General features: G+C 41.3%; 3 protein-coding genes across 3 annotated transcripts; 1 reads left to right on the forward strand and 2 right to left on the reverse strand.

Moving 5' to 3' along the window:
- Window positions 1-186: 186 nt before the first annotated feature.
- On the forward strand, window positions 187-25,099 carry T265_05800 (hypothetical protein; the record flags this gene model as incomplete). The annotated part of the gene is made up of 3 exons (XM_009170894.1): window positions 187-249; window positions 15,134-15,242; window positions 25,065-25,099. 3 exons carry the CDS (start codon window positions 187-189, stop codon window positions 25,097-25,099), a joined length of 207 nt encoding a protein of 68 aa, XP_009169158.1.
- Window positions 5,927-10,974, reverse strand: T265_13868 (hypothetical protein; the record flags this gene model as incomplete). The annotated part of the gene is made up of 4 exons (XM_009170911.1): window positions 5,927-6,019; window positions 7,218-7,313; window positions 9,579-9,761; window positions 10,816-10,974. Coding segments are annotated over 4 exons (531 nt in total), but the record flags the coding sequence as incomplete, so codon positions are not given.
- A 559-nt stretch (window positions 25,100-25,658) lies between the features above and the next one.
- On the reverse strand, window positions 25,659-26,361 carry T265_13869 (hypothetical protein; the record flags this gene model as incomplete). The annotated part of the gene is made up of 2 exons (XM_009170912.1): window positions 25,659-25,802; window positions 26,209-26,361. Coding segments are annotated over 2 exons (297 nt in total), but the record flags the coding sequence as incomplete, so codon positions are not given.
- Window positions 26,362-27,696: the final 1,335 nt, after the last annotated feature.

Raw genomic sequence — 27,696 nt, forward strand, 5'->3', positions numbered from 1 at the left:
AAATACAAAGCCTGAATGGTATACACTTCCCACTCTGCCAAATATGTCGTGCGGCCCTCGTGAGTGCTCTGGAAACAGAGTTGCGGAAGATCTGGAGCTTAAACAATGCTGGTGGAATGGATCATATCAAATGTTATCGCAGTATTCGGAAGGAACGTTAGAACGTCCCTTGAAAATCATTGTGACATGGTTATCGAAGCACCCTTTCTTCGTGGTTTGCGTGGACCGTTCTATGATCGGGAGATACAGGTTAGTGAGAATCAAGCTGCGTTCAATCCCGACCAAGGATTATTATACCATAGCTTGAACTTTGGCCAAAGTTTTGAGGTGTCACTATTTCAGTAATCTTACATTGTTCCTTTCAGCTCATTTGGAACATGCTTTTGACTTTTTCGATCGTTAGAAACGTTGACGATCAAGAGTGTCCTTTACAAATTCATATCCCCCATAAAGATACTATGTGTGAACCCCTGTGAGCGTATAAGGGCACAAAGCATGCTCTATCCCGAGTAATCACGTTCGGTGTTGAAAGAAAAGGATGCTCTCTCTCATCCTGTTAATGATGTGCAGAAATTTCTGTACCCTTTTCTGACACCTCGGTGGTAGAAATGCATTCGATCACAGACAATGAGTAAGTTCATCTTGGTTTTGATTATTCCAAAATCCAAGCCATTTTAAAAAACCAAACCAAACCTGCAGGACTATTTCGTTTTAGCCTCACGCCTACACATTGCTACGAGACCGGTTAGGGTCAAACCCAAACCTTATACATGAAGACGGACCAGTCGAAACGGAACGTCAACATGTTTGTCAAAATGGTTGCTTAAGTTCCGGTGGACTGGCTGAAGATGATATTAATTCTAAAATCAAGAGGACGATGGTGGTTTTCGTAAATCATGCGATCCATACTGGTTTATGAATTAGAAACATGGACTATGTGCGCAAAGTTTCAAAAATGTCAGTGTTTGACGACTGGCTGAATATTAATTCTAAAATCAAGAGGACGATGGTGGTTTTCGTAAATCATGCGATCCATACTGGTTTATGAATTAGAAACATGGACTATGTGCGCAAAGTTTCAAAAATGTCAGTGTTTGACGATCGGTGTCTCTGATGTGAACATGGAATTAACAATGCTGAGTTGTGCAAAATGGTTTTCGGAGGAAGAAACAACCCATGATTGATGAATAAGACAGGTTTCGTGGGTTACACAGCTAATGACAATTACTCCACATGCCAGAAGACTGTCTCACAAAGCTCTTTTCATCCAACCCTGTGCCGAGTGAAAGCGACCGATGCGCAGCTGCGCAGTTCCCAAACAAACTGAACATGTCACCGTCCGCAGCCCTAGGCGGTATTTTCCGTGATCTCCGGTGACCGAATCTATAGTAGTGGAAACAACGTACCCTTGCTAGGTAGTTCACATTATGTGCGTAGCAAATAGACCAAACTGAACTAAACTATCTCTATCATTCGAACTTTTGACGTTTTGTGAAAACACAACTCTAAAATAAATTGAAATTCACGTAATGAAACACAAAAAACTGAATGAGTCAGGAACTGTCAGCAGAAGTGGGACGAAACATTTAACCCGACTGTAAGCTAGCCGTAATAGGCTACGAAGTGGTGACATTTGCTCTTCCTAGTGGTGGCGTGGACATTTCCATGTCCTGCGTTTTATGGGGCTTGAAATCGTTAAATGTATCACAGTGTCGATTTGATCATTTCCCATCAGGTGTATTTTTGGCAGACATTACCTTCACTGGAATCGTGGATGTTCACCGATGACGTCTATATTAGAAACACTTGATACGAGATGCAGGCAGTTGTTCCACCAGTAAACTTCTACCTCGCTATGCTCTAACTTCCACACGGAAGCATATCTCCATCAAGGCTCCATTAAGATTATCTGAGCGATTAACCACCAAAGTCCGAGTTCAACTTCAGAGAGGGAAATCGGATAACGATTTGATAAGTGACTGTTGTTGATTGTAAGACGTATGTTTGCACATACATGGGGACAGTGAACCTGGTTCCGTTTGTTGTATTCTTATTTTATTATTCAAATTGAAACAGTAAATCCGACTATCCGCCTCTCACGGCCAAGTACAAACGGCTCATTTTTTATGTCTCTGAAGTAGTCACATTATTTGCGGACCCAAGCATTCTACCGAGCCGCTCTCGATGACATTAATGTTTCCTTTACTTTGACACTGTCTTCTCATTTTAATATCGAATCCACTTTTGATGGGTCCGTAGAATGCATATGAGCGAAAGCAACCAATCCACATAAAACTTGGGCATGAACCATGGACAAAGGTTCCGACTGGTAGATCTCGACAACCGAAAGATTAGTCAACTATAGGTCGACGTTATTGTTGTACATGTTTATCTTGTGCAGAGGACCGGTTTTTGCTGATTTGTGCAGTACATCCTTCACCGTGCCTCACTAAATGCTACCTAGACATTGTCCGCAGAAACATCCGGGCACCTGCGTTATTAGTGGCGTCAATGGTTAAGAAATTCCGAATTAAATGAAGAAAAAAAGACGTATCCTCCACCGACACTGACCGAATCTGTGAACAACTGAATGGTTTTCATGCAGTCGAAGTTCTATGGCAAAACCCGTCAATCCATTAAAATTTCAAGGTCCAATGTGAAGTTTAAACGGAGGAGCTTGATTGGCTCATATGACAAGAAAAAGTGCTGCATGCGGCAATAATGTGATGCTTCTTACTTTCAATCTCACTGACTTTATTAAAGCGCTGCTGACCACGATACTGTTAAGTAAAGTTTCATTGCAATATTTTGTAGTCTTTCTTACTGTACGTCCATTTGTATGGAGATCACCGGAGATGTCGCTCACGAAACCTTGTTCCATGATATATCTCAGCAAAAATCGATAGAAATTGAAAAGTATATTATATGCCAGTTTCACAGTAAACCACTCATGCCAGGCTGTCACATTACTAAAACTTAGTAGGTTTGTCGGTAGGTCACCAGCTCGATCTTATTAGTATGCATCATCCAAAAGTTAGAGAAGGAAGCATCCCGACTATATGCAAATTCTCGTCAGCATGAAGTAGAGCGGTTGTTCTCCGACCTTACATATCATTAAAGTGCGTACTGAGAAGACTGAAACTAAAACCGACCCCATTAGGGGTTGTCATGTGACAATCGTTTGCCCATTCTTAGACTATTAGGATTTTGAAATTAAGGCGTAGAAATTTACTTTTCAGCAGTCATGAAACAGCCCAAATATGCTAGGTGTCATTCAACACGTTGGCATTTTGCTCGTTTACCGGACCACACAAATGTTGGTCAACACTAAGTCGGACGCCTAAGTCGCCTAACTGCTTCAGAGAGCCAGATCAATAGGTTTGGTCAAATCGGATGAAGTCAAAACAGTATGAGAATTCTAGTGGATCGTATTATTCGCTATTTATCCATATTAACAAGAATAATGACGGCCATCAAAATTCCAAGCATATCACTGGTTTTCTTGTGCATTCAGTTTGTTTCAAGCCGATATTGTGAAGCCTTGGGAGAATTAAGAGTTAATTAAGATGAAGTCCATGCAGAACGGTTTAAAGAGTATGACCAGAGAACTGGGGTTATTAGACATGGTCAGAGATTGATTTGCTATGCAGTGATTATCCGGCCCTTCTCCCTATTTCTGGAGTAATAATGCTAATAGAGTTTTGGCATTGTCCTGGCTCCCGGACCTCAGCTCCTATTCCTTAATGAGAAAAACTAAGAAAAATTGTTCTTTTCCACTGATGACACTTAGGTCTTGTAAACTGACTCACTCACACAACTGGATCGGTTTGATTGTGATGGTTCTCTCATGTGTTGCTCTGAATTTCATTAAGATGGCTATTCAACATACACACACACTCACGTCAAAACAAATGCACCTAAATTGTGAGTCGTTTAGATTTTATGCAAATGGTACTTCCGTTTTGCTGACCAGGACAATTAGTGGATAGATTTCGCCTGCTGCATTTGCAGTCAAATTTAACAGAGTGGTTCCAGATGCGAGTGTGTTTGCATGCATGTTTCAACTACTAATTGACACGAACGGAGTAAGGAAACTAATGGAACTAGGAATTAATCTTATTAATTGTTTTTTTTCGCCAGATCCTTTACGAAATTCTTTGCATTCCTCATGTCTGTAAGTTGCTGAACGAATTAACTTTAGCGTGAAAAACTCCGAGTTAATAAACATGGCATAATATTGATGAAGTATTTAGCCCATTTCTGTTCCTATACGATCATTTAACGATATCAGGATCGAGAGAGGCATCATGCTTATTTGAATCGTGGTGTAATAATAATTTATGTACCAAGACACATCCAACAACCTATCCCTACGCCCTACTGCCCTCCATAGCTGCGCAGATTGGTGTCCCCTCGGATGAAGCAGTGCTTGATATCATGCTATCGAACTGTCTCATGATTATTTTCGGGCTCCATTCTGCTGCGATTTTAGTGGCCACCTGCAGGCTACACGGACACACCTCAGTCGGTCCATTATCATCCCATCGACCTCATCGTGACCGAAAGCGGGTCACCAGCCAGAACAGTGGAAACAACCACTGCAGGCTAACACACCTCAGTCGGTCCATTATCATCCCATCGACCTCATCGTGACCGAAAGCGGGTCACCAGCCAGAACAGTGGAAACAAAACAATAAAGAGGTATATATATATATATGTATATATATATATATATATAGAGTGAGAGAGGTATAGAGGTTGGGTGATAAATTGATGCGCTAATGTCTGATAACGTACCCCATGATGTCGCATACAAGGTGAAATCTCGCGCGGACTTCCTGGCCGAATCGGATTAATTTATAAGCGTTGTCACCGTCCTAACTCCTGGAGAACAGGATTCATCGATACGTATTCAGGCACCCCCTTCGATCCACATCAAGACAGCGGAAAGATTAGAACACCACCCAACGTTAACCAACCTCCAAGGAGAACGCTACTACTGTGCCAGTAAAACAAACAGACTCAGTACATTTGTGAAGCAATTGACCACAGGTGGTGATCGTTTGACAGACTTTGTTTGGCTGCCGTTGTTGGTGCAAGCCTTCTGACTCAAAAAACAGAAGAAATTCAGGATGAAAGTGGTCAACCCTAATTGGTCTCATTAGAGGCATTTGGAGGCACAGAGCGTGACGACCCGCCTGGGGGTGACGGAAACTACCCAGCTCAGCAACTTACCGGCATCATATTTTGTGGTCCCGAGCGCGATATCCGTCGTCGGGCTCCGCACTACTTGAGTGAATTCATGGACGACTTGCGTGCTTGGTGCTGTGCCAGATTCATTTGCCTCCACTTCGCCCATCTATCCCTGATCACTTTGAGTGGAAATGTTCAGTTCCGCACACACATAATCAGGACTACTCAAGCGATGAACTCCAGTGCTACTTCACACTACGTTTTACAAACGTAGAATACCAGGAAATAGTGGATGCTCTTTAACCACGAGGTTGAATGGCGTCCCCTTAAAACCTGCATTTCTAAAATAAAAATCATAAATATAGAGACAGCCGTTTTCCTTACACAACATGCTACTTCTAAGGTTGCTGGAAAATTTGCAGAATCATTTTCTTTCACTGGTTGGACATTTTTATTTTTTTAATGGCAACAACGGCTATCTTGAGTCACGCACCGCTGCTGACACTAATCCTGCAGAACCCACTAAGAAACAGAAGTATATTCGAATCTCCGGTAACATTCCCAAGGCACATATAACAGTTTTGCTGTACAGCCTATTGTCCATGTCACCTATCATGAATCCAGTTATATAACTTGATAGAACTGTACGTCTATGATCACTTAGGTGGCAAAATAAACAATATAATTCTATCATCCTCGGATGACAAAACAAAATGAAAATGATACTTACTTTGAAAAAAACGCTAACCGCCGCCAGCCCATTAGGATGGATGGAAGCCTGTGAGCTGTTTTTATACAACTCATTATTGTAAGCAAAAATCTGCAACTGAATGGTGTAGAAAAAGTAAACAATATTTAATGGAGGAAAGAGTCCCAATGCAGGTTGTTCCACTTGAGCCACTGAAAGAATGTTACAAGGTGAAATCTCGCGCGGACTTCCTGGCCGAATCGGATTAATTTATAAGCGTTGTCACCGTCCTAACTCCTGGAGAACAGGATTCATCGATACGTATTCAGGCACCCCCTTCGATCCACATCAAGACAGCGGAAAGATTAGAACACCACCCAACGTTAACCAACCTCCAAGGAGAACGCTACTACTGTGCCAGTAAAACAAACAGACTCAGTACATTTGTGAAGCAATTGACCACAGGTGGTGATCGTTTGACAGACTTTGTTTGGCTGCCGTTGTTGGTGCAAGCCTTCTGACTCAAAAAACAGAAGAAATTCAGGATGAAAGTGGTCAACCCTAATTGGTCTCATTAGAGGCATTTGGAGGCACAGAGCGTGACGACCCGCCTGGGGGTGACGGAAACTACCCAGCTCAGCAACTTACCGGCATCATATTTTGTGGTCCCGAGCGCGATATCCGTCGTCGGGCTCCGCACTACTTGAGTGAATTCATGGACGACTTGCGTGCTTGGTGCTGTGCCAGATTCATTTGCCTCCACTTCGCCCATCTATCCCTGATCACTTTGAGTGGAAATGTTCAGTTCCGCACACACATAATCAGGACTACTCAAGCGATGAACTCCAGTGCTACTTCACACTACGTTTTACAAACGTAGAATACCAGGAAATAGTGGATGCTCTTTAACCACGAGGTTGAATGGCGTCCCCTTAAAACCTGCATTTCTAAAATAAAAATCATAAATATAGAGACAGCCGTTTTCCTTACACAACATGCTACTTCTAAGGTTGCTGGAAAATTTGCAGAATCATTTTCTTTCACTGGTTGGACATTTTTATTTTTTTAATGGCAACAACGGCTATCTTGAGTCACGCACCGCTGCTGACACTAATCCTGCAGAACCCACTAAGAAACAGAAGTATATTCGAATCTCCGGTAACATTCCCAAGGCACATATAACAGTTTTGCTGTACAGCCTATTGTCCATGTCACCTATCATGAATCCAGTTATATAACTTGATAGAACTGTACGTCTATGATCACTTAGGTGGCAAAATAAACAATATAATTCTATCATCCTCGGATGACAAAACAAAATGAAAATGATACTTACTTTGAAAAAAACGCTAACCGCCGCCAGCCCATTAGGATGGATGGAAGCCTGTGAGCTGTTTTTATACAACTCATTATTGTAAGCAAAAATCTGCAACTGAATGGTGTAGAAAAAGTAAACAATATTTAATGGAGGAAAGAGTCCCAATGCAGGTTGTTCCACTTGAGCCACTGAAAGAATGTGGTCTTGACTAAAAAACCACCTTTCACCATATCTTTGTAATGTACTACTCATAAGGTTGCTGAAAATCCATCGAACACCTTATGAGTAGTATATTACAAAGATATACATGTATCGCGATATTTCAAATATCGTAGCGACTGGAACACGAGGCGGCATGGTGCAGCACATTCAGTTGCCTGAGAACATCATAAACGAAAGATTCAGCTGGGTTCCAGATGAGTCTCTCGAAAGGACCAAATTGGTTTGCGAATGAGTGTATATTCACTTTTCACCATGTTATTTCCAATTGGATGTATTTACTTTAACGTAATCCCATCCTCAGATAGAGAATGGAAGTTTCTTCATTCACTGCGAAGAACAACTGGGTTGTTTGCAATGCGGTAGAAGCTGAACTGGCACTTGCGTACTTTCCCATGAGGGAGGAGAAAATAGTTTTTAATATCTGTCGGTTGAATGTGTGCAAAGATCGCCTAGTGTTTATGTTAACACAATCATTAAAATATCACAGTATTTTGTCCAGACAGAGCATATTACCTATGACGTGGTTGAAAGAGCTCCAACACCCTACGATCGGTTTAACCTTTTTTCAAGCCAGTTAGCTAGGTGCTGCCCCGGTGTATCCCTCATTCTTATTTTTCACCTCAATAAACCAGAGGCGAAAATAAATGTATTTTTAGAGCTTTTCTCAAATGAGGTTGACGGAAACTCGAGGAATGTGACCACTTGACGAGTCGCACAGAGAGCAAGGCGGATCGTGGTTTGTTATAGGGTTTTCACCAAACTTATGGTTAGTGTCCCATCAAAAAGCCGTGTCCTTAATTTCGTATTGAGTCTGAGTTCGATTTAAAGTAAAACCACTGAGTGGCACAGTCGAAACTTCCGTATAGTTCCCATCTTCTTACTTCGACATCCCCGACGAAATCTTGTGCGCACACGCTGCGCTATTCAGTCCGAGAACGGTTTGACGGCGCAATAATCGTAGTCGAACAGTTTATGCAGATTTGTGGGTCCGTGCTGTAGAATTGTCTGTGAGCGAATGACCCAAACGTCATGCACATAATTTTTTTGGAAAAAAGCGTTCAATCCACTTGATCTAAACTTCAAACTTTGCCCAGTTGCTCCCTACAAATGGTACTCCCAACCTTGTAATAATCAAGTCTGGTTAAAGAACGCCTTTGTGTGGGTGGCCTCATTCGGCCTTTTTAACAAAATGTTGAACGTCGTTTGACCCGTTGGTTATTTGAGCAGTTCTATTTCAACTGGCTAGTCAACAATCTAGACTAAGTAGAATTTTAAGGGATATCACTCTTTCTGCCTTACGTGGCACTTCCGAGATGCATGGTATTTTTACTGGTTTTTTTATTGAGTTACCTGGTGTATCAATCGCAAGTAAAATTATTTTGCTGGATGATTGTTGGATGGGGAATATGCTTCTTTCTTGGAAGTATGTTTCTGCAATATGATTCTCAGGTTGTAAGAACCCAGACTCAATCTTTTGAGAGGCAAGATTAAGGCTTGATCAAATTAGCGTTGATGCTTTCCTGATTACACTGTAAAATGTTTGATGGGTATCCTCACACAGACAGAATTTTTGATGCCAAGAATACGACTCATAGGTGGAAAAGATTTGCGTGCCATTATAAAAATCTCAGTAGCTTACAAAAGAGTGACTTCCAATGGAGAACTTCAATTCCTTTTTGTGACTGCCAGAACGTCCATTTTCTTGCCCACCATCGGTTTAGTTTGATGGTGATTGGCCCTTTCCGCTTAGCGCACTTCACTATAAATATGTGTGCATGCGTAACAAGGGCATAGTGTGGGTAATATGGTTGAACATGTTTCCTCATCAGTCAGCAGTCTCCGTAATCGCACTATACATATTTTTACCTCAAAGAATGCAGTTTAAAGGGAACATCATTTGTGAGATTTATCTTGATTTTGTTCAATGGCTGAGGCAAATACCCTTATCTGGTTTAGATAGTCTAGCTTTGAGTAGCATGCTTAAAAGTGGTCTGATTGCGTGTTTTGAAACACAGAACGACACCCGCAGCTGAAACACATCCCGTTTCTTTGACTGCTCATGGGAATGGGGATTTCATCTAACAGAAGGTGTCTGCGAACTTTTAGTTAACTATAACCTGTATTTATAGGTTGATCAGATACGCCAACTTTTCATACCTCTCCTGGTGAAGAACGCCCATCGATTCTGTGATCAGATCCTTTGGAAGACGCTGAACCGAATTTGATACGGGCAGAAAAGATCTGGTAATAATAGGACAGGGGACCTCCGGTGAGAAAGACTTGATTTGACAAGAATGAAAGTTGAAGGTCCTGACCCACATTCTGGACGATGAATTCTAACTACAAAGGAAGGAAACGGTAAGAATTCTATAAACTCAGTAAAGATTGCACTCTGAATCCTCTTGAAAGCTCACCTTTTCTGAAGACTATAGGATCCGGATATTCGGGAACTACACAAATCCCCTAGGTAGGTTACCTGCAAAAAGAACTTAGTTTCAGCCCTCGGTCAGGGAAATACGAGTACTTCTGCTTACTCTGCAGAGGAATTTGACATCTAAATCGTGGACCAAAAGAGCATCTTTAGACGCTTCAGTGTTGAGCATAATGTGGCCATGCAGCCAGTAAGATGGCGTACTCGTACTCTTCATATAGCAACTATGAAGAGGATTCAAATTTGCGCCATTCTAAAGAAAGTGGTGACCGAGGATCTCAGAGAAGGCAGTGTGCCCACTTATGCATATTCTTTCTTGATTGAGCGCGTCTTTTAGAGGAAGCATTCATCATCTTTGTCCTCGAAAACCATCCAGTCTGTGACAGTTCTGTATTTGGTAACTTCTGAGGAATATGTTAGCAAACACCTGTATTCAACACTTCATATAATTGATCGTAAGAGTTATGATATTTTGCTTTGAAGCAGGTGGTATTTGAGCTCTTCGTCCAATTGGCTTTCACTGGCATTCACAATTTTCCTCCCCAGATGAGGCACGCTTTGGTGGTTGATGATATCCCATCGTGTGGCGATATAGATTTTCCAGACCGACTTCTAATTTCCTTCAATAGGTCAACTAGCTTTTAATCAACAGCTAATAAATTGTCTCGAGTTAGCAGTTGTTCGGCATATGACCATGCACACGTTTCACATAGTTCAGGCCTCAAACGTGATAGATTAATATCCACCACAATGACCCATTTGCTTTCAGATTAGAATGACTCAAAACCTAACGAAAGATTCAATTAATGGGTTCCAATTCCCTGTTTTGTCCTATAAAAGGGAAATCCTAAGCCTTTGGTATACGTATTTCCTTTACTGCACTGTTAATTCCCTGAGTCACAATGTGTCCCTGAATTTCAGAACACAAATGAAATCCGCTGTGAGATACAAATAAGATCTCACCTGTTCATCACTCCCGATTATTCTGAATGTTTTCAACGTGTGATCAAAGAGCAGTCGTTCAGTTTGTATGTCAATTGGCGATTGCTGGTGCCCAATTTGGCACAGGGGCCATACTGGTTTATTGGTAGTCGCTGATAATATAGTGCCCCAGGTTTCCGGTCCTGAGGAACAAACAGAGAAGTTGGTAATATTTATGAAAGAAATCAAGACAATATCGAACATACTGCCGCTCCACAAAACCTGACCCGTTGTATGAATGGAATTCGTACAAAAAACACTATAATGAACGAGATATCTGGCGATCGAAGCAGCTCATCTACATTCTTGGTAACATGTTCATTTCTTATGAAGGCTCATGAATCATTTCGACATCGCCAATCACGTCTGTCACGAAATACGTTATCAGTAACAGGACACTCTAAATACCGGACCATTATAAATATTTATTTACTAAATTTAGCCATATTGCTGCCTATATCCCCAAAGAATTTCGGAATAAAAGGAGCAGCTAGAGACTCAATACACTACTCATAAGGTTTACGAAAGTTCTTCGACAGACCACGACCGGGTTCGCCTTCTTGGTGCTTATACACGAGGGATTCAGCTAGGTTCCAGGTGGTTCTGTCGCAAAACCAAATTCGTTTGCAAATGAGCGCATTTCGCTAAGGAGCACGTATACTGTAAATCATTGTAAACTGCCTCAAGGGTATTCACGTGTGGGAAAGGACAGAAACCACTCCCCTAGGTTGGTATATGTTACGTCTGATGAGGCCTTTGCCGGCTTTTTTATACATACTTTATCTGGTATTAAAATATTCTGCCTCAAATCTGGATGTGAACGCAGACCAGATCGTTCTCAAGTCTACGGCTATAAATATTATAACAGTGGTGTTCGGTTGTACTAGCTCACCAAAGCGCATCACCATCATCGCTGTCAATAAAATTGTGAGCTCCGCAATCTTCCCAACAGCTTTTATGGTCAGCCTATTTAATCGGAAACTTTGGGTGGAATGAAGGCCTCCTGCTATCATGAGTGGACTACCAATACTCAAGCCTTGAAAAAAAGTACGAACAACACTAATCTTTCTTTAAATTATCCTTATGATGCTTTTCGCCCCAACACCTTATACTCATTTTCTTTCTCAGATGATGTGCTCATGCTTCCGGTTTGACTATGATCCTTATTCTGTCAAATGATTCACAACGATTTCCGTTTGCAGGAGAGCGTTTTTTACCTTGCCTACCCGTGTGTGCAATAAGTTATGTAGGGGGCATTAAAATCTGCTGGATGACGGAAGACTCTAAAATGAACTCTTCAGAACCTATCCATCAAGAAGCGGATTCAGGGGATTTTCAATAAATATTAGGTCTAACTCAAAGTGAAAATGTTTCCTCAGTTATTCGGGAAGCGAGAGAGCATCCATGGCTTGCCACAGCATATCCGTTTAGCTTCAAGTTCAAAGGCAGTGACCAAACTCTTTGACTGGATTGTTCAGCAGCACTACTAACCGGTGCATGTTTTTAAACAAAAGTCACCTGTTCCTGTCTTCCACTTATGCCGGAAGTGACTGTGCTGCGGGGAACTTCAAAGCTTTTTCTTGCCATATCGTTTATAGTTTGCTTCAAAGCCCTCCGAATCAAAATTTATACTTCTAAGGACAAAAGTAATAGGATGAAACTTTCGAGCGGATGGCGAGGCATTTTTTAAACTCATTGCTCCCTAGACAGTTTTCGTTTCAAACCCCAAGCGCACAGCCATTGAATTTACGTACAGAACACCATCCCGTTCTTGCAAACTCAGAGCCACAGCATCCTTCAGAACTAGGCGCGCTTTTCGCGGCAGAACTGTGGACACAAACGAAGCACACTGTGACTGGATATAACAGGTGCATTGTCGACCAGTTCTGGCACACTAGTCTTTCTGTGGTACATGCGTTTGTGCAGTATCCCTCAATTTGGTGGCTCAAGCCTCAAAATACAATTCACAAGGACCTAAAATAATTGTAAGTTCCATCCAGTTGACCAATCTCCAGGCAGAATTAGCAACATTTGTGATCGCCCAGCAATAAATATGTTATTGTATAAGTGGGAAGACATAAGAGTGTTTCGAATAGTTGCGGGTTAACCGCTGGGTTCCGCCTAATCATTCTAGTCATTTGAAACGCGTGACCTTTTGCCATAGGAATCATAAACGTTCTTCATTTAGGGTCTTAACAAAACACTACGAAGGAAGCATACAACTAATTTTCAGAATCTGCGTGACAGTGGAAATAAGCCACTCGGAAAGGGAACGCCAGGAATCTGATCAAGTGTATCTTTATTGTTCGCTATGCAAAACCTCGTGCGCTGAATATCTTCAGGCATGTGATCCCAAATACTTGGTTCTCGACCTATTCGTAAACGGGCAACTAAACGGTAAAATGTGCGCGCTATGCTTTGTGGAATCTGATGTTAGGAAACCTTCATGAGGATAGACTGGCCTATCTGTTCCCGAGCATCATTTATAGCAACTTGTGGATAACAAGTTTTGTATAAATCGGAGCCATTTGGTGCAGATTGTTTGTCAAATGAGGGGTATTCTTTCCACCGTGGCTTTATGGCTTAAGCTCCCCAGTACATCAGTGGTTCAAAAACGTCATGCGCATCCTCTCTAAGACGTTGTTGCTGGTAGTGACATTTAACTGGTTATCGTATGCTGACCAATTACGCTAATCAACGAAACTCGTTGCTAGTTGGCTCCGTAATATATATATATATATATATATATATATAGTCGTACATACATAGTCGTAATCTTCATCCGTATATTTTACCACGTGAAATGAAATCATTAAAACCGTAGTTTGGATGTTCATTATCCTTTTGAGTCTGTAGACTGACTCCACTTTCTAACAAAATTTGACAGATATTTCGACCGGTAAACATTGAATAAGTAGATGCGCTCTGGGCCGTATGAACAAGTTGCGATATTCCAAACAGTTTGCCACTCTAAACATTTGAAACAAATGCAAAGAAGCATTACTTCCATCCACTCAAACTTAAAACAAGTGATCATTAATATACAACGTGCATTTCATGTAGAAACTAGCATAGCCAACATCTCTTCGTACTGATATACTCAGCAATTTTTGCAATAAATATCCATGGATCATTTAAAGTGTCTTCCAGTACTTTTGCTGTGCTGATCAGGTGCATATCAGATAGGTTCGGATGAATAGGATTGCGACACGTCAGATGATAGCATGATACTACATAAGGGCAAACAACAATTAAGATGATATGCCAGCCTCTTGCTGATCATATGCGAATTAGTTCCTCCGCAGAACACATGGGCAAGGCGGTACTCTAGCTATGCGGTGAATGTGGCAACACTGTGATAAGACCAATCCGCTATTCGATGATGGACATCGTCTTGCTGGTGAAGGACCTGAGTCACATGTGGCATTTCTCATTTGTGACAGGTTGATTTTCATTGTACCACCAGCGTTCAATACAGCGTTGAACAGATACACACTGAATGTATCACAGGTTGTGTTCAGTTGCTTGGTTGCACATTGAGCGATGAAGTCACGGAATTGCTGACAAGTGCGAACAAAAAATACAAGATTTGGTAGGTCAGACAAATTGTACATGCCGTTATACTGGTATTGCGATGTCCAGTATTCAAGTTTACTGACTGATCATCATTGTGTTGTTCATCATGAAATAAGCGCGCTTGAAATTTTTGAGATTTTTTATCTCCCTTTATGTATATTATTAAAACGGCTACTTTCGAATTCCTCCGTGGAGTAAAAATTAAATTAGGCCATCTAAATATAAGTGTTCATGTCTATGCAATTCAGCCATTTGGTCAAACGTATTCCTGTGACTTCCGCTATCCTAATTCGTTAAGGTCATCAAATGTCTGCGGATTAGGGAGCATTCTTTTATATTCATTACTTTGGTTTCACAGTACAATCCGTTCTGTTTACGGTATACTTCCCCCCAAAGGTTACTCTAGCATTCTTTTACTCGTACGCTGTCAGGGACAGCTTTCTTCTTGTATGTCTTGCTGTATCTTCGTTCTCCTTATATCCCTCATCCATAAGCACAGTTAATTTGCCGGAGTCACTACACCGGACCTGAGCGTGAAAAAACAGCTTCCAGGCCTTATTTCTTCTCACCATCCGTCTTTTAGTTTTAGTCGATGAACTTGAGTGCTGGAAATTGTTATTCAACTAGGTTACAATGGTGAGACAGAGACAAGATCTAACCAAATGCTCAAAGCACTCTAGCCAAACTTGTGGTAGATCCATTGCCGTTTTCCAAATGTCTTCAGCATTGGACGAAAGTTAATTCTAGCAAATTACTAAAGAAAAAGTCAAAACTGGAGAAAAAGACTCCCAAAAGGGACGATGAACTAAATGCCCAAGAGCACTTATCGAATAGTAAGCATAGGAAAAAATGCGGAGGGTCGCTTCGGAAAACCAAACATTCTGTAGGTGCATCTGTATATAAGAGTGATGACATACATGCCTTGTTTCAACCATAGAAAAAGATTCGTAGATGTAATTCAATGCCCTAGTGTGTCAAGTGAAGCCCACACTGTTCTTTTCTAATTTTTAAAGCCTCAAACCAACGTGCCAATGGTTAAATTTCCCTTCCTGCAAGAGATTCAGAGTGTTGTTCTGTACAAATCTGTTGTGTTTAGGTGACTGAACCTGGAACATTTCAGTCAATATTTTATAGCAAGACGACGATACCTTACTTATTTTGACTATTCTTTTGTAATTACTGCAGCTTTCCATTTGCAGCTAGTCGAGAATTCGTGTCAAAATGACGGAACTAACACTGTCAGCAATAAGCATTCGTTGTGTGGACAAAGCATAATTTGAAGACGATTAGTTAGCTTTTTACAATGTGCATAGATTAACACTGGAAAGTAAAGGAACGTGCGACCAGTTGAATCTGTATAAATGGGATTCTTTAGAGTGAGCATACCTCGGTCAATAAATTTTCTTGCCCTAATCAACCTGCACTAATGATAAATTCAAATGCGAAACGAATCATGGAGATATGTGTAATCGATTTTCCCCACATCTAGTTGTACGACTGGAGGCCGCTAACTCAATGTTTGCTTGCTGCTGCTTACCATCCATCACACATTTTGTCTGGTATTTCATTGTCAAGCTGACATGCTTGCATACTCACAGTGACACACTATGGCATCCACCATCTGAGTTCTCTAGAGTCTTGCGGATGTAAGCAAAAAAATCAATACGTTCCTGAAGCATTCAGCTGACCGAAAACCGTCTTTAGTGTGCAGCAAACGTACTCGGAGCAATGTAAGTCCAACGCGGCGTCCGGTTTATCCGCAGTTTTAACCGTCCAAACGTTAACTTATAAGAACATGAACGACGGTTTGTTGGTGGAAACGCATATCCATGATATCCATGTGACATTTGTATCAGGCACCAAATTAACAAGGTTGCCAAACCTGTTCAATTTTAATATAGGGAGCGAAGAGCCTAATGTATGCTTATTACAGGCAACTGGCTACTACAGTGGACATAAGCTTTGCGCTCTTGAGGACACAAGTGTTTTCAATGAGCTTCGAGGTTCGGTCTGACTTCAGCTTTATCTCACATTCCCAATCCGATTTAAATGTTTCATGTCGGATGATGGTAGAACAAGTTCGAGCTCACTACGCCACTAAGCTCCATCCTCTTGAATCCTTGTTTCAAATAATACTGTTAGAAATATGCGCAAGAACCTACCGGGTAATTTTACAAATAACAGACTCACAAAGCATGCGGTTCGCGCTGAATATAGATATAAAGCTCATAATGATGGCCTGACGCATATTCACATTTATATCAGCCGGTGGTCTTTATACCGACACGCAATATAAGGACTGCGGTTGTATTGTGGACAACAGAGTGTCTAAATTAAGCCGTATTTTTGTAAAATCACTTGCTTGGCAAAAAAGGAGAGAAAAGTGTCCTCCAAATTTTGGCTTGTAGGACGTTTTTTATATCTTCTGGAAACAGAGGGAAACAGCTGAGTAAATATCGATCAAACAGAAATGTTTGGGACAACAAGAAGCCGCTCAGGCACAAATGTGGTCCCCTTCTATTTAGAGGAAATGAACAAGTTGGAATGCACACTAAACCTCTGTGAAATCGGGATGAAGTCCTTCAAATACTTTGAAGAACGTTTTTTGTGTGGGCCTAATTAATTTTTGTTCAACTATCAATACGAGTTCTCGAACTTGAGTAATTTAATCCCATTGATAGTGGAAACGGGTCCACCATTTCAGGTATTGGTCAATGCGTGTAGGCAGCTGCGCTCACTTCAATGCATACTTGTGAAAATTGAGCAGCAACTCAATCAATCGACAGTGCTTATTGCACAAAATGTTCTTCCGAGACATTCTTTTGTGTCATGAGCAATTGTTTCTGTCGGAGAGATTCGACAACTATGTGGTGTAATGGTGCAGCCGCTGATCAACCATAATGTCCTAAACATCTTCGATGAACTCAGTTGTGCGCATAACTTAGGGATCATATGGCCTTTGTCGAATGAATGGAGTTTTTTCTGACGTCCATTGTTCACAAGCAAAAGAGGGTTTTTCAGAAGAACCAAACTTGGTTACCACTAAGGCTAACTCAATATTGTTCAAATCATTAACACCCATTTACGCATTGTTTAAAAAGTAGAAAAGCATTTCAAGAACACAATTACGAATAATTACAAAATGAAAATTTCTGCACTGTCTTTGAGAACATAGTTGTAAGGACTCTAGAGAGTACGTAATTTGGGGCCAACAATCTGTCACCAACTCATTCCAACTGGCATTTTCGCAGATCTATCTGGCCAGTTTCAATATGAAAAAAAGGTTTTTAGCTCACCAAAGTACCGAATGGGCGGCTTCAATTAATAAGTAACATCACAGTGCAGAGCTCCCATTTATTCACCTATCTTTTCCTGCCAAGTGGTTTTCGACTTATGTTGCTTTAGAACTACAATGTGCGGTTTCGAACAAAAGCCACAGATAGTATTATGACCATCATCATATAAGCAGCGAAACCAAGGAAAAATATAACTTATTTCTTGTCATACTTCATGCAGGTAGTCGTGTGATAGTGTAAGATACAAAAGTTTTTCAGTGTTCCTTCTATTTAGATGTCAAACTCGAGCTTCACAATTGGGCGGTCATATTCTATTGCTGTCAAACGGTCGAATACCCCGTTGAATCCTAGATTTCGCTGTCACTGTTTCTCCGTGTGCCAAAACTATATTTCGATTGACTTATTTTACGCCGACTCTTAGTGAAATTAATGGGTCAAGAGTTTGGTGCTTATGACGGTGCCTGAAATTCGGGCACCAGACCAAGCCAGACGCGTATAAAAGCCACTACGATTTGTTAATTGATGATGAACCTGAAATACAGTCTAAAATAGCCACAAAAATTGGCAAATTTTCGGGTCGGTTTGCTTTGTTCGGATACTTACGAGATGGAGTTTTATCAAAAAACTTCAACTTTCCATCGCACACATCCTCCGCCAATCATTAAAAACAAACTTTGCATTTTTCTGTAAGATCTGTCAACTACTTTCTACTTGAACGGCTTGCATTTTCCACTGAGAAATATTGTGAATCACTACATAACCAATCGAGTGGGTTCATTCATGGCCTCAAATATAATTCTGATTTCCTAATGCGTCCGAAAACAATTTTTAGAAGAAACCAAAATGTGGACCCAAACACGCATTAGGCAACTCATTAAAATCCCGCCAGCCAATTGAGTAATAGTCATTTGTAAATTCATTCTGTCCAATCACTTTTAGTTTTTGTTGAATAGTCTCACAAATACGGCAAAATGGGTTTGAAATGCCGCTGAAATTCATTTTCGCCACTCGGTCAAATCACTAAACATTATAAATCGTTATCGTGGGAAGCCGTAAGACGGGTGGGATGGACAAAACAGGCCACAAAACATTTTTATCGGTAACTAGCAGAGGAGAATATGAAATAGAAAAGAGGTTTGGTGAGCTATTGTCAAAATGCGCCTTTTACTTATTGCTCAGGAATGCCACATCAGAGGGTAACTTCCAACAACAGAAGAAGCTGAGATGGAAACCNCAGGAATTCCACATCAGAGGGTAACTTCCAACAACAGAAGAAAGCTGAGATGAAACCTAGAAAAATAAAAAGCCACTGAGAGCGACACAATTGCCTAAGGTGGTCACTAAAGGGCGTTCAAGACAATGGACCCAGTGCATTGAATCTTCAAGAAAAATTAGGTATTCAATAATGATTTGCTGAATTAACATGAAATTTTGGTGCATCCATATTATGTCCAAGAACATTTAGCTATTCAAACTTCGACTACGCGAGTATCCACAGCACGCATATGGTTATCTCGGCTGGAAGTTCCTCAGGAAGCTTCCGCCAAAAATGTTAAGCAACCATGTGGGAACAACGCTGTTCCATTCTGTAAACAAGTATAGCTTAAAGATTACAAATCATTAGAAGCGATGCCACCATATGACATGAGGCCAGCCGATAAACAGTATATCACGCGAATCCTTTCAAAAATGCATACGTAAAATTATTGTGAATGCATAGCCATAAAATATCGATCATGGCGTAAAGATTTGGGGGAGAACAACCAGCATATTAACACTGTTTTGCTCTCCATCTTCTGTGGTTTAGAAACTTGAAATAAACACCATTAGCATGAAACACCGATTAGTTTTCAGAAGGATCAAATTTAAATTCCCCCACAGTTTACGCTAATTATCCACGTTGCGCTATTACAAAGAGGCTGATTCCTAACTGTTTTAGCTCACCCTCGTCACTTACAGATTTCATTTAGCCAGCAGCATCTTCCTTAGGATTCAGTGGTGGAAGTGAGGTGCTGGGGACGTCCACCGCTTCCAGCTACCTACGCCATCCCAAGATAGTTGTCGATGTGATTTAGTTGGACTCTACTATGTGTATAACCTCAGCAGGTACACCTAATCTACAAGCAAGCCGTAAGAACAAATGAACCAAACGGAACCTATCCTAGCGAATATACAGTCACTTACAAACTAATTTGTTTTCTCGAGAACCTGGAACCCAGCTCATTCTCTCGTTTGTGATGTTCTCAGGCAACTGAATGTGCTGCATCAGGACGCCTCATGTTTCAGTCGCTACGATATTCGAGATATCGCGATACATGTATCTTTTTAATGCACTACTCATAAGGTTACTGAAAATCCGTCGACAGCTCACGAACCGTTTCGTCCCTTTTAGGGCTCATCAGGTAGGCACAGTCCTACTGAGAACATCACAAACGAGAGATTAAGCTGAATTCCAGGTGAGTCTCTCGAAAAAAAAAACAAATTAGTTTGCAAATGAGTGTGTGTTTGCTAATTTCGTGCAATTTGGTTTCAAGTAGAACATAGGGTTGACGGAAACCCGGGGAGTGCGCCTACATGATGAGCCACAAATAGGGCGAAACCGGTCATGGGCTGTCGACGGATTTTCAGCAACCTGATGAGTAGTACATTACAAAGGACCCTATCCTAGTTTAGACCAAAATTTCGTAGATGCCGCTATACTGAAAGCCAGTAAGTATAGCATTTACCCGCTTTCTGGCTTGGCCAGCTTCGGTTGTAAAGAATCTCTTTCGAACGTGCTTCAAACCTGGGCTTGAAGATCTTGTTCGATGGCGAATACAGGACATTCCGCGCGCGTTTTATAAACCCTTGGCTTTGCGTTCACCGCAACTTTGAAATGTGAAAAATGAACTTGATGGAAATTCACCGTCATCCGTTAGTCCTAATAAACAAAATCCCGCTCATGTAGTCCCTCTTGTGTGGGCATACTGTTTTTGAAGACGTCGATACCTTAGTAACATAAAGTCAGGCTGGTTTTCCAGTTGAACTTGGTGGTTTGGTGCAAACGCCGCAATCCCCATTATGTTACCGGTGCACCATTGTAAATTGGAGCATGGCATTCCGACACCGGATGACAGACCACCCCGGGCTCACAGCTGGACCGCTTTTACACAGACACCATATAATACAAGGAATATATGCACGCACAGTTTTCCAAACAAGACTGACATGACTCAACCACTTCGTTACGTTTCCACTTGTTGAATAGCTAAATCAATCAAAAAGTTTCAAATGAAGCTAATCTAATCTGCTTAGTCCCAAGAACTCAAGAGGCAATAACGTGCACCCACACGTAAACTGATTTCCAGTCCAGCTAGGTACGCCTCACAGTGCTCAAATGAAAGTTTATTTCATGTCACTTCGTTTGACGGCAGAAAGGCTGTATTGCGGCATCAAGTTCACCATTTTCTTAAGTTCTGAGCAAAAGTATAATTATTGTGTCAGTGAAATAATATACTGGACAATAATCAGGCGAAAACCGGTTGGGCGTATGTTAGCCATTCTTGAGTCCTTGATATTGCCGTCGGAAAATAACATGGCTTTCCACAAGATATTCACGTTGCTAAGAACAAAAATATCTACTGCCTACTCACTAGGATAAAGCATAAGCGATGATAGCAAGCTTGAAGAAAATAGCAAGTACCAGAATGAAACTTTATCAGTAGAAATAAATTGGGCTTATTTGACGAAACATTCAACAATGCGATAAATATCAATATCATCTACCAAACTGAAATCTTTCAATCATGGTTTGTAGGAAAATCAACGTAAAAATTAAAACATTCTTATATGTTTGATGAACTAAAATAAAATTATTGATGAGCGATGAGAGCGTCCTACAAATTTGTCCCCATGAAGAAATCACGGTACAAGTTTTGCATCGGTTTGGCACCCAACATCAGCAAAAGTGCAGTAAGGAATACCCGTAATGGGCACAACAGTGATGAGCGCAACAGTTCCGGAAGAAATATTTCATTATCATAGACCTACAGTGATTTTCATCCATTAATAAAACCCATGTCCAAAAAATATACTCATGTTTGTCGCATGCATTTTACAAGTGCTCCCGTTAGAAGATACATTGCGAAAATGAACACAAAACTGGGGCGGATTACAGCCGTGCAGCCCAAAGGCTAATGATTAGTGAAAAATTCTCCCTCGTGGAGGGAAAGTGTCCTCTTTTTAAAAACCTGTCAGCGGAAACTTATTGAGAGAAGATCAAGTCTGATCAGTCCGTAGCAGTGGTATTTTTAGCTGGTTGAACTTTAGGTTAGCAAAGACAAGTGGGGAATACTCAACCTTGTCCACAGACCCAGAATATTCTCTGCCTTGAAGTCGATGTATACTGAATAACAAAAGGGTTCAGACCCCAGCAAAACTGTACGAATTAAACACTTTATCTGACACGAATGGGTTCACTTCACATATTCACTAATTCTATATCCTGAGACTTCCTACCATAGTGTCACTACTGGTATGCTGTTGATCAGACGACTGCCATTTAGTGAACAGGCATTCCGATTATTTACCACACGTGAGTTTCCTAAAGTTGCCTGACTGACATTGCATCCCCAGCATTGAGCCAAAAACAGCTGACTATGGGAGTGAACATTTCGTCATCGATTTGCAATCGTCGCGCAACCAGCACTCAGGACACGGAAAGTGAAGAACTAATAAGACCACTTTAGCAGACTACGTTAGACACTCGTGAAATTTGAAGTTTACAAAAGCGAAAGTGTTCATGCTCACGTGTTGTGGTTGGCTTGCCCGGTGAGTCAATCTACGATCCAGTATCTCTCCTAGTTGCGCCGACTGATTAGCCCTTTTGCCAGGACGTCCGAAACACGCCACCATCAGAGTGAATTGCTCTTTGTCCGCTTTTAAAAAGTCAATTATGCTTTATTCGTTCATTAATAGCTACTTCCTAGAGTCGGGAGGTTAGATTTTATGACAGTCGGATTCATACTGATTTCGCTTAAATGCGATAATGTCCTTGCTGGTCAGATTTTCTGGTGGAACAGGGAGCACTGACTAGATGGCAGGAATCAGTTCACTCAACATCAATGATATTTTTACTTTTACAACTTGGCTGCTAATAAATTTTCTGTCAAGTGCTGGTTGTTCAAACTTTGGATGTCACTATAGCAAGTATATATCTTGAAATGGCAAATTTTCAAAAATCCATTCATGCAAACCCAACGCTGCTTTATCATTCGCCTTCATTGTAAAAAATTTGAATCCATGAGCATTCGAAGTGCTGACACTGATTCACAAATCACACTCGGACAGGATGATGACAAGCCAATCGCGATACAAATTCTGTTACCATTGAAGTTGATCCAAGATATACTAGTGAAAGGAAGAAGGCCTTCGCTGAGGAGCTATTTATCGGAGAACACCAACTGAACAATTAAAGTCTATTAGAGAGGGAAACAAAGCTCTCATATGCATCTTGTTCATAAAAACTGGGTATCTGCTTTCTCCTCGAACGCGTATTCCTGAACTTTACTGGATAATCATTTACTATCACTCAAATCCAAACAAATGCTACAAACTGATTCCACGAAGTCCCTGATAAATCCAACTTTTTAAGAGACGTGATGCTGATTTACGAGAAAACATGCTGCTCGCATGCCTCGTCAGTAGTATTTACCGTTACACTCGTGGTTTTACCTAAATTATTTAAATATTGGTACATTTAATCGGTAGACGTGACTCGAAAAGCAAAATGTCTACTTGAAAGTATCGACCCTATATGCGGCAATTACATATCCAGATATTCTCAGGGTGAGTTTCTTGAGAATTCTCATAATGGTCAATTGGAAAATACTTATTGACTGCAGTGCTCACTTCAGGTGAGTGAGCTACAAAGTGAAAATCAACCACTCAAATGTACATCCCCCATCTCATCCGTTATCCTAAAAGCTTTCGTCATATTCCTCAGTAATGGGTTGTACTAGAAGTCTTGTTTGGACTTGTTTCCTTCTGTTGATAACTGTGTATAACCTGAAGTGACCAAAAAACTTATGCTCCTGTAGAACAGGAAGCCCGTAAATAGGTGAAACCTTTGTGGCTCACTGCGTAAAAAGGCACTTCAGAACTCCTATTTGGCCTTACAATTACTCCATACATGGTCTGTGAATACGGCGCTTGAAGTAAAACGGCTTTACCGGTTCTACCTTCAAGGTGATTTTGTTTTATTTGACGTCCTAAAGCATAAAAAATGTAACTAGCATCACCAAAAAATACAAGCCAGATCTGAAAAAAAATGAAAATAAAAGACAACCGTATTTCGGGCAGCTAAATTACATTTACTCAGTCGTGATTGAAAATTATTTTAAAATGTAGTATGTATGTTTGTATGAAAAATGTCGATTTGGGATCACTAAAATACTGGGCGGCATTGGAATCCTGAACAACCGAAACCGCAATCATCATATAATAGTATGACGGACAAATAAAGGATATCACAAACAAGAGATTCAGCTGAGCTTTGATCAGGTATCACCTAAAATCAAACTGGTCCGCAAATGGATTTATATGGAGATTTGTGTACAATATAGGTTCAAGTAGAATATGAAGCTCACAGGTACGCAGGGATTGAAACTATCTGGTGAGCCGTAAGAAGCTCGAAACCGATCACGGACATTCCTAGCAAATCGAGATTCAGCTGGGATTTAGATGGGCCCCCCGTTTAAAAGGAATCAGTTTACAAATGTGCGTATCTGGCAAAACCTAAAAAGATACTTCAACGTTCGGTAAATTTAGTCCAAATTCGCATAGTCGCAAAGGTCTCCGAAATTCAGTCAAGTCTAACATTATCATCAGCGCAATTTGCAAACGAGTGTATAAACATAAAATATGATGTAAGGTTGCGAAATAACTTTGATGGACACCCGGGGACGATGCTTGATTTACGAGTACCTAGATGGGGTGAAATTGATTGTGACCTGCCTGAGGATTTCACTATTCCTTAAAAGTAGCTTCGTCTCCGCAAACCCAGAGGGTATTGCCTGCAGCTTCGCGTAATCTGATGAGGCAAGTAATTGCACTATGAAGTCTGACTGTATCGGTCCCGAAAATATATATGCTCAAAGTTTACAAATCAGCATGTTAATGTGGGTAATTGCAGAGATATTTATGGAAATTTTCTACAACAGATCACATGCATATCTGCAAAAGGTTAGTCAGAGACACAATTTACTAGGACTAACATAGTAAGATGTGAGACAATTCAAATAGTCTTCTACTTTGCGCGGTCGCTCAACGGTCTTGAACCTTTTTAGCCTTTTTTTAGCCTTTTTTTTAGCCTTTTTTTAGCCTTTTTTAGCCTTTTTTATCTGGGCTATCGGTAATAATTTTTTTATGTGTTACGTGCTGAAAGAAATGTTAGGAAGTGTTAATAGCCTTTTATGGGAAGCCCGGGTGCATTCTATATTAAATCAAGGTTTGGGATTCCATTTTGTCAGTTGTATCGTTGGATGTGATCACCTGAAATCATTCCGAATGCACGTTTGCTGGTGTCATCCAGGTGACTATTGCAGGGCTTCGGGTCTTCGCGTTGCGGTCTTGCCTGTAGCAACCCATCATCATGTCTGGGCCTGGTCAGGGTGGAAAGGACTCGGGAAAGGAGGAGCAAAACGCCTCCACAAGGGCTAACATCCAGGGAATCATCAAACCGGCCATCCACCCTCTCGCTTGCCAAGGTGGTGCGAAGCGCATCTCCCGTCTGATACGTGGTGTCCTGAAGTTGTTCTTTGAGAAGATCATTCGTGACGCCGTCACCTATACCGAGCACGCCAAGCGAAAGACTGTCATCGTTTCTTTGCTTACTCAGTAAAACGGGAACAATATTTTGGTCCTAAACACATGCCAGTATGCCCGGTTTCGCTGCTGACGTCGGCAATTTTGTCACACCAGATCAGCCGTGACTTTGGTCGCTGCGTTTGAGTTTGGATGTGATGTGCGACCCGTTCTGAATACTACGTCTGGCGGGGAGTTTAACTGGAGCGGTACATCTGTTAAATGGTAACGCCGGTGTCCAAAGATGAGTTCAGCCTGGACAGAAACGTGGCGTGGAGTAGAAGGGCCAAAAGTTTACTTGATTTTGATTTTCACTAAGAATACAGGCCTATCGATCCGTTTGATTTTGATATTCGGAGTTTGAGGCAAGAGGTGTCGGAAAAATTATCACCGGGATAACTGGCTTGTGGCGGCCGAACGTTCATAGCGAATTCGCATTTGATCCTCTGATGTCGGCTCTCCCTAGCATGTGACGCAGAATTCACCAAGCTTTGGATTGTTCACCCACTAATAGGGAATGTGGACTGGGTTTAGACAGTCGTGAGGCAGGTTAGTTTTACCCTACTAATGAGTACAATGACTCGTTGCAGTACAAACTGGTCGTTACTATAGTAATCCTATTTAGTACAAGAGGAACCACTGGTTCAGACATTCATCATACGTGCCTGTCCAAAGGCCTATGGTGCGAAGCTACCATCTGAGGGATTAAGACTGAACGCCTGTGAGCTTGAATCCCGTCCGTACATTCTGCGCCTGTTACACGGCAAGGCTTGCTTACGTTTTCATTGGCGCTTGGCCCAGACCATGAGTCTGTCCTGGCCCATTAGATCTGGCGTAATGCCACAGTGGTTATCGAAACCGTACACCGGACCTTGCTGTGCAGAGGACAACGCGATACCCGAAGGTAGAATTAGCGTTAAGGCACCAAATCGTCGGCAGATGACCCAATTTTTTGTCAAGGAGGTGTAAGCGTTCGAGCAGCTGCCATGCTGCGAGACGTTTAGCCCTATCCCTTTTGAACAATGTTGGTAGGGGAGTAGGAGTACTGGAATGTGTCGTAGCTCTCATGCTCATGCCCTCATTCGGACATGAAATAACCCTACGCTGTGAGGTCACTGAACAAATGCTTATTCGAACCCGCCATATGACTAATGCACGTAACAAATTCGGAACCAGATTCTGTCCGGTTGGCAGCAAACCTCGGCAAACACGAAATCCGGGCGAAAACTGAAGCAATCAGCATTTTAAAATTTGATAGTTGCTATGCGGACACCCTAGTGGCGAAAGCCTCTGAAGAGAACTCTTTCAAGTAGGTCCATCCAAGTAAAACTTTTTTGGAGATGTATTCATTTGAACGTAACTGTGTAGCATACAACTTCCTTGTCACTCATCGGAAGAAGAATACTCGAGGCAGTTCGAGTAATTACTTGTCGCAATGAAAAGCGTTCCCAAGTAATTTTACTCTTGTAAGACTATCGTGGTGTGTAGGGGAATGATAAGCACAGAAAAACCTTCTAATTATTGATGTGCAAGAGCTTTTTTATTGTGCTGGGTGTTTTTTACTTTGGAGGCAGGCGGGTACCCGAGAAAATGAAATATAAGTGCATGAAATAAGGTAAACATCACCTACCTTAAAAGAATAAGAAAAACGAATTTCGATAGCCTTCTGGAAACACTGAAGGTCATATTTTGTCCAGTTTACTGGTGGGGTTCTTGGAATGAAACTGGTATTTATTTTCTGGTCAAACTTGTTTTCTTTCGCGCCAGTATTGAATTTTTTTTGTTTTCTATGCGTCCACTGCTTAAATTTACGTTGAGAACAAACATGCTTCCACTTTCCCAGACCACCTAGCCAATGCGGTAATAGCTTTCTAAGCGGAAATTTATTAGCCCCGAGGTGTTTCACATTACTTATCGGTGGATGGACATGTGAAATAGTTCCTTTTTAGGGCCTAATGATGCCTAAATAGACAAAATAAGGACAATTTTGACTGTTAGAAACTTGAGAGTTTCATATGTTTTCGTAGATTGCTTAGCAATTCGTCTGCTGACTGATGAGCAGTTCCGCGAATGACGTAGCTTACATTTCAGGAATTTGGTCTTGTGCTGTACCGCATAAACACACGCAATACCTCAATACAAATGACTA

Source organism: Opisthorchis viverrini (genome assembly GCF_000715545.1).
Source record: "Opisthorchis viverrini unplaced genomic scaffold opera_v5_114, whole genome shotgun sequence".
In the NCBI taxonomy this organism is placed as follows: Eukaryota; Metazoa; Platyhelminthes; class Trematoda; order Opisthorchiida; family Opisthorchiidae; genus Opisthorchis; species Opisthorchis viverrini.